The following is an 8,773-nucleotide window of genomic DNA, read 5'->3' on the forward strand; positions in this document are numbered from 1 at the left end:
TCACATATACTTCACACGAGTCTTACACGTACTCACATATACTTCACACAAGTCTTACAAGTACTCACACATACTTCACACAAGTCTTACAAGTACTCACACATACTTCACACGAGTCTTACAAGTACTCACATATACTTCACACGAGTCTTACAAGTACTCACATATACTTCACACAAGTCTTACAAGTACTCACATATACTTCACACACGTCTTACAAGTACTCACACGTACTTCACACAAGTCTTACAAGTACTCACACATACTTCACACGAGTCTTACAAGTACTCACACATACTTCACACGAGTCTTACAAGTACTCACACATTCTTCACACAAGTCTTACAAGTACTCACATATACTTCACACGAGTCTTACAAGTACTCACATATACTTCACACTAGTCTTACAAGTACTCACATATACTTCACACAAGTCTTACAAGTACTCACACGTACTTCACACAAGTCTTACAAGTACTCACATATACTTCACACAAGTCTTGCAAGTACTCACATATACTTCACACGAGTCTTACAAGTACTCACACATACTTCACACAAGTCTTACAAGTACTCACACATACTTCACACGAGTCCTACAACTACACTTAGGCCCAGACCAATTGAAATGGATTCCATTGTGGACTAGAGTCTGTCTTGCAGACTAACAAGTCAACGTGTGTGTCTTTCAGGGACATGACTGCTGTCCTTACCAGTTCTCCTACAAGGGAGCAGGTGGTCTGGAGTTTGTCAAGAAGCTGGACATTCCAAAACAGTCTTCCAAAAGTGGCATTTCAGCCATGCAGCACTTCAGGAACTTGGACAAGAAGGCGACTGACGACGACAGCAGCAACGAGTTGGGCACGCTTCACCAGAACAGCATCACGTAAGACCTCTTTCTACAAGAACTTTGTGGCCACTCGATTCATATTGTCATCTACCCTTTATATCATAATATAGATTTATATTGAAGTATTCTAGAGGAGTCAAATCAAATACATTTCATAAATAGTGTTTCAATTCAACTACAAGTTAAGAATTACAGTAGTACCACCCACTTTACGTGTGATTCAATCTCAATTGGAATTGTTTTACCAAAAGTTGGTCCTAACTTTCGTAGAAGGTCTCGGTTGTCAAAGCTGCAAGGGACTTGAGTAATGTCAAAAGTTTCTTAAGTGATAACTATGGTTTCTTGAGTAATGACAATAGTTTCTTAAGTGATAACTATGGTTTCTTGAGTAATGACAATAGTTTCTTAAGTGATAACTATGGTTTCTTGAGTAATGACAATAGTTTCTTATGTGATAACTAGGGTTTCTTGAGTAATGCCGATGGTTTCTTAAGTGATAACTATGGTTTCTTGAGTAATGTCAATAGTTTCTTAAGTAATAAAGATGGTTTCTTGAGTAATGTCAATAGTTTCTTGAGTGTTAACGATTGTTTCTTGAGTGATAACGATGGTTTCTTGATAAATGTCAATAGTTTCTTAAGTAATAACAATGGTTTCTTGAGTAATGTCAATATTTTAACTAATAACGATGGTTTCTTGAGTAATGTCAATAGTTTTAAGTAAGAACTGGGGTTTATTGAGTAATGTCAATAGTTTAAGTTATAACTATGGTTTCTTGAGTAATGTCAATAGTTTAAGTAATAACTATAGTTTATTGAGTAATGTCAATGGTTTCCTAAGTGATAACTATGGTTTCTTGAGTAATGTCGATGGTTTCCTAAGTGGTCCCCAACCTTTTTGTAGCTGGGGACCGGTCAACGCTTGAAAATTTGTCCCATGGACCGAAGGGGGGGGGGGGGGGGGTTTAAAAAAAAATAATTTTTCATAAAGAAATACAATCATATGTGCTTACGAACTGTATCCCTGCAGACTGTATTGATCTATATTGATATATAATGTATATATTGTGTTTTTTATGTTGATTTAATCAAAAAAAAAAAAAAAAGTTTATTTTTATTTTTTATTTATTTTTTTATTTCTTGCGCGGCCCGGTACCAATCGGTGGTTGGGGACCACTGGTTTAAGCAATAACTATGGTTAACTATGGCTTGAGTAATGTCAATGGTTTCCTAAGTGATAACTATGGTTTCTTGAGTAATGTCGATGGTTTCCTAAGTGATAACTATGGTTTCTTGAGTAATGTCGATGGTTTCTTGAGTGATAACTATGGTTTCTTGAGTAATGTTGATGGTTTCTTAAGTGATAACTATGGTTTCTTAAGTAATGTCAATAGATAAATATGGTTTCTTAAGCAATGTCGATAGTTTAAGCAATAACTATGGTTTCTTGAGTAATGTCGATAGTTTTTTAAATGATAAATATGGTTTCTTGATTAATGTAGATGGTTCTTGAGTAATGTCGATGGTTTCTTGAGTCATGACTATGGTTTCTTGAGTATTGGTGAGGGTTTTTTAAGTGATAAATATGGTTTGTTGACTGATGTCCTTGGTTTCTTGAGTGATAAATATGTTTTTTTGAGTCATGACTATGGTTTCTTGAGTATTGGCGATGGTTTCTTAAGTGATAAATATGGTTCCTTAAGTAAAAACTATGGCTTCTTGAGTAATGACGATGGTTTCTTAAGTCATAACCATGGTTTCTTGAGTAATGACGATGGTTTCTTAATTGATAAATATGGTTTCTTGACTAATGTCCTTGGTTTCTTGAGTGATAAATATGGTTTCTTGAGTCATGAGTATGGTTTCTTGAATATTGGCAATGTTTCTTTAAGTGATAAATATGGTTTCTTGAGTAATGTCAATAGTTTCTTGAGTGATAAATATAATTTCTTCAGTATTGTCGATAGTTTAAGTGATAACTATGGTTTCTTAAGTGATAACGATGGTTTCTTGAGTAATGTCAATAGTTAAAGTAATACCTATGGTTTCTTGAGTAATGTCAATAGTTTGAGTAATACCTATGGTTTCTTGAGTAATGTCAATAGTTTGAGTAATACCTATGGTTTCTTGAGTAATGTCAATAGTTAAAGTAATACCTATGGTTTCTTGAGTAATGTCTATAGTTTAAGTACTGTATTTTCCGCACTATAAGGCACACCTAAAAACATCCAATTTCCTCAAAAGCTGACAGTGCGCCTTATAATCCGGTGCGCCTTATATATGGACCAATATTGAGCCTCAATAGGTCTCGCAACTACGGTAACTACGCCGACTTCATTTTCCCCCTTCTACGGCTGCTTACCGTAGAAGAAGAAGAAGCGCTTCTTCTTCTACGGGAGAAAATGAAGTCGGCGGCTGCTTACGTAGAAGAAGAACTTCTTCTTCTACAGGGGAAAATGAAGTCGGCGGCTGCTTACTGTAGAAGAAGAACATCTTAGGTCTCACAACTGTTGTGAGACCTAAACTTTATGTAAAGACCCAAAAATGGCTCTTATTAAAGGCCTACTGAAACCCACTACTACCGACCACGCAGTCTGATAGTTTATATATCAATGATGAAATCTTAACATTGCAACACATGCCAATACGGCCGGGTTAACTTATAAAGTGACATTTAAAATTTCCAAGGGAAATATCCGGCTGAAACGTCGCGGTATGATGACGTATGCGCGTGACGTAGTCAGTTAAACGGAAGTTATGGTACCCCGTAGAATCCTATACAAAAAGCTCTGTTTTCATTTCATAATTCACAATTCCACAGTATTCTGGACATCTTTTGCAATTTGTTTAATGAACAATGAAGGCTGCAAAGAAGACAGTTGTAGGTGGGATCGGTGTATTAGCAGCGGACTACAGCAACACAACCAGGAGGACTTTGTTGGAGAGCAGACTCGCTAGCCGGCGACCTCACCTTGACTTCCTACGTCTCCGGGCCGCCAAACGCATCGGGTGAAGTCCTTCGTCCTTCCGCCGGTCGCTGGAACGCAGGTGAGCACGGGTGTTGATGAGCAGATGAAGGCTGGCTGGCGTAGGTGGAGAGCTAATGTTTTTAGCATAGCTCTTTGTGGTCCGGTTGCTAAGTAGGCTTCAATGGCGTCGTTAGCACAGCATTGTTAAGCTTCGCCAACCTGGAAAGCATTAACCGTGTATTTACATGTCCACGGTTTAATAGTATTGTTGATTTTCTATCTATCCTTCCAGTCAGGGGTTTATTTTTTTGTTTCTATATGCAGTTAAAGCACGATGCTATCACGTTAGCTCGTAGCTAAAGCGTTTCGCCGATGTATTGTCGTGGAGATAAAAGGCACTGAATGTCCATTTCGCGTTCTCGACTCTCATTTTCAAGAGGATATAGTATCCGAGGTGGTTTAAAATACAAATCCGTGATCCACAATAGAAAAAGGAGAGAGTGTGGAATCCAATGAGCCAGCTTGTACCTAAGTTACAGTCAGAGCGAAAAAAAATATGTATTTCACTGCATTCTAGTCCGTCACTCTAACGTTCCTCGTCCACGAATCTTTCATCCTCGCTCAAATTAATGGGGTAATCTAGCTGCATTGAAAACAATAGGAAAATATGAGGGAGTGAACAACTGACAACGTCACGCTACTTCCGGTAGGGGCAAGGTTTTTTTTTATCAGAGACCAAAAGTTGCGAACTTTATCGACGTTGTTCTATACTAAATCCTTTCAGCAAAAATATGGCAATATCGCAAAATGATCAAGTATGACACATAGAATGGATCTGCTATTCCCGTTTAAATAAAACAATTTCATTTCAGTAGGCCTTTAAGAGACACGCTTACGACGCAGAGTTTAAACTCAAGGCGATCAGTCACGCAGTAGAACACGGGAATAGAGCAGCACCGAGAGAATTTAATATTAACGATTCAATGGTGCGGAAGTGGAGGAAGCAACATGATGACCTGCGCCAAGTAAAGAAGACTAAACAGAGTTTCTGAGGGAACAAAGCTAGATAGCTACAATTGGAGGACAAACTCGAACAGTGGGTTGTTGAACAGAGAGCAGCAAGTAGAAGTGTCAGTACAATCACTATTTGTTTTGTTGACATTCCCTTTAGCACAGCTCCATCTAATGGAAGCATAACGTAACCCCAGCCTCTACTGTAGCGTCTATTCTATGCGCCTTATGATGCGGTGCGCCTTATATATGAACAAAGTTTTAAAATAGGCCATTCATTGAAGGTGCGCCTTATAATCCGGTGCGCCTTATAGTGCGGAAAATACGGTAATAACTATGGTTTCTTGAGTAATGTCAATAGTTTAAGTAATAACTATGGTTTCTTGAGTAATGTCAATGTTTTTTTAATTGATAACTATGGTTTCTTGAGTAATGCCGATGGTTTCTTGAGTGATAAATATGGTTTCTCAAGTAATAAATATGGTTTCGTAAGTGATAAATATGATTTCTTGAGTGATAAATTTGGCTTCTTGAGTGATAAATATGGTTTCTTGAGTAATGATGATGGTTTCTTAAGTGGTAAAAATGGTTTCTTAAGTGGTAAATATGTTTTTTTAAGTGGTAAATATGGTTTCTTGAGTGATAAATATGATTTCTTGAGTAATGACGATGGTTTCTTGAGTGATATTGTAACTGCGATCTTGATCTTTCAGTCTTTCTTCAAAGCCTGTGGTCATGCAGTATTTGATGGTACGAAAGCAGATCGACCGTCAAATCATGAAGTTTGCTGAGGCTCAGATCTTTCTACACCACAACAGTCCAGTGAACACATTACTGAAAATACCGCACTGATTTACTTGTGGAGCTGGCACTCCTGCCTTACCTCACTTGTGAACATGACCTTAAGATACCTGAAGTCCACCACCTAGGACAGGAACTATCTTTCAACCTTAAGGGTACAATCCACCCTTGTCCGACTGAGGAGCCTGACATGAGACTTGGAAGTGCTGAGTCTTATCCCAGAAGCTTCACACTCAGCTGTGAATCGATCCAACCAACGCTGGAGGTCACAGCTTGAAGAGGTGATCAGGACCACATCTTCTGCAAACAGCAGAGATGAGATCCTAAGACCTGGTGCCAGGTGCACTTATGGACCTCCTCGTGTTCCAACATGGTGTCTGTTTTAGCTAGTCCACTAACCTAATGGGTTTAGACCGGGAGGCCCTTCTTCTCCAATCCTGATTGGTTTGTCCTTGGAGACACTTGCTACATCACTACCTTTTTCCTGCTACCTTCACCTGTGTCTTTTCTTTCTGTGTTTGTTTGTCTTCTGCAGGCAGCTGTGTGCTCTAAAGGGAACATCCACTGTGGACAAGTACAGCAGTGTGGGTCTGGACGGAGCCATGGTCATCTGGGATTTTAAGGTACAGGAGATAAAAGACTTATTGTGTGCCTTCACAATGTCATCTTGGAGAAAATGTACCACTGTGTTACACCCTCAATTTTCTAATTGAAAGTTTCCTGCTGAATGGTGACACCCAGGTTGGTCCACAGGCAAGACCCTTCGTCCGACATGTTGCACAACTTCAGATGTGACACACCCTATTATGGGACCACAGGGGATTTTAGTACTAGTCCTAGGACTAGTATGGTATATAGAGTGTACCATCACACAATATAGAATATACCATCACGCAATATAGAATACACCATCACACAATATAGAATGTACCATCATGCAATATAGAATGTACCATCACACAATATAGAATGTACCATCACACAATATGGAATATACATCACACAATATAGAATATACCATCACACAATATAGAATATACCATCACACAATATAGAATATATACCATCACACAACATGGAATATACCATCACATAATATAGAATGTACCATCGCACAATATAGTATGTAACATTACACAATATAGAATGTACCATCACACAATTTAGAATGTACCATCACACAATTTAGAATGTACCATCACACAATATAGAAAGTACCATCACACAATATAGAATGTAACATCACACAATATCGTATGTACCATTACACAATATAGAATGTACCATCACACAATATAGAATGTACCATCACACAATATAGAATGTAACATCACACAATATAGTATGTACCATTACACAATATAGAATGTACCATCACACAATATATAATATACCATCACACAATATAGAATGTACCATCACACAATATAGAATGTACCATCACACAATATATAATATACCATCACACAATATAGAATATATACCATCACACAACATGGAATATACCATCACATAATATAGAATGTACCATCACACAATATAGAATGAACAATCACACAATATAGAATGTACCATCACACAATATAGAATGTACCATCACACAATATAGAATGAACAATCACACAATATAGAATATACCATGACACAATATAGAATGTACCATCACACAATATAGAATGAACAATCACACAATATAGAATATACCATGACACAATATAGAATGTACCATCACACAATATAGAATGTACCATCACACAATATAGAATGAACAATCACACAATATAGAATATACCATGACACAATATAGAATGTACCATCACACAATATAGAATGAACAATCACACAATATAGAATATACCATGACACAATATAGAATGTACCATCACACAATATAGAATGAACAATCACACAATATAGAATATACCATGACACAATATAGAATGTACCATCACACAATATAGAATGTACCATCACACAATATAGAATGTACCATCACACAATATAGAATGAACAATCACACAATATAGAATATACCATTAATTAGTATTGTGGTTGAAGTAAATGTGTATCATGAGTATTGTAATACTTAAAAGTACTACTTACTAAGGTGTACTCTCACATGTGTTCTTCATTTACAGCCCTGAAATAAAGACAGTGGTGGTCCTGCTTCGACAAATGAATACTGCAATACTCCAACACCAGAGTACTACAGTACTACAGTACTACAGTGCTACAGTACTACAGTACCTTGCTGTGGATTACAACTGCGGTACACAATTGGCTTTGATGAAGTAAAATGTGATCACAAATTGTCAATAAAAACTACATTTGAAACAACATGCAGTATTCTTGGTAGTATTTGAAGTATTAGTAGTCTGATAAGAGTAATACACATTTGAAGTACTTCAATATTTGTATATTTAGTTGTAGAAATAGTTCAAGTTATTACTACATAAATAATACACATTTGAAGTACTTCAATATTTGTAAAAAGGACAAACTGTAAAAATTGATTGTTAATCTACTTGTTCATTTACTGTTAATATCTGCTTACTTTCTGTTTTAACATGTTCTATCTACACTTCTGTTAAAATGTAATAATCACTTGTTTTTCTCTTCTTTGAGACTTTACATTAGTTTTGGATGATACCACACATTTAGGTATCGATCCGATACCAAGTAGTTACAGGATCATACATTGGTCATATTCAAAGTCCTCATGTGCCCAGGGACGTATTTCTTGTATTCATATTATATACATATTGTGAATGAAAGAACATTTTGTGATGCCAAAAAATATCAATGTAATTATAGTAGTATCGATTAGATGCGCTCTTGTACTTGGTATCATTACAGTGGATGTCAGGTGTAGATCCACCCATGGCATTTGGATTAGTCGACATGATGTAAAATAATTATTAACAGTACAGTACAATGACAGTTATACTGTGGTACAGAACAGTTACAGTACAATAGTACTACAGTAGAATGATAGTACAGTTACAGTTATACTGTAAGTACGGTTACAATAGAGTAGTACTACAGTAGAATAGCACAGCTACAGTACAATACAGTTACACTGTAGTAAAGTACAGTTACAATAGAGTAGTACTACAGTAGACTTATAGTACAGTTATAGTT

The 8,773-nt window shown here is 36.8% G+C and overlaps 1 protein-coding gene across 2 annotated transcripts in view; it reads left to right on the plus strand.

The window, feature by feature from the left end:
* LOC133651527 (actin-related protein 2/3 complex subunit 1A-A-like) overlaps positions 1-7,961 on the plus strand; it is a 36,852-nt gene extending 28,891 nt beyond the window's left edge. For both annotated transcript variants that reach the window (XM_062049486.1, XM_062049487.1), the window contains 3 exons: positions 695-888; positions 6,168-6,255; positions 7,771-7,961. In XM_062049486.1, coding sequence (XP_061905470.1) covers positions 695-888; positions 6,168-6,255; positions 7,771-7,776 — 288 coding nt within the window. In that variant the 3' untranslated portion in view covers positions 7,777-7,961. The remainder of the gene's footprint in view (positions 1-694; positions 889-6,167; positions 6,256-7,770) is intronic.
* The last annotated feature ends 812 nt before the right edge of the window (positions 7,962-8,773 follow it).

The sequence above is a fragment of the Entelurus aequoreus genome, linkage group LG06 (genome assembly GCF_033978785.1).
Source record: "Entelurus aequoreus isolate RoL-2023_Sb linkage group LG06, RoL_Eaeq_v1.1, whole genome shotgun sequence".
NCBI lineage: Eukaryota > Metazoa > Chordata > Actinopteri > Syngnathiformes > Syngnathidae > Entelurus > Entelurus aequoreus.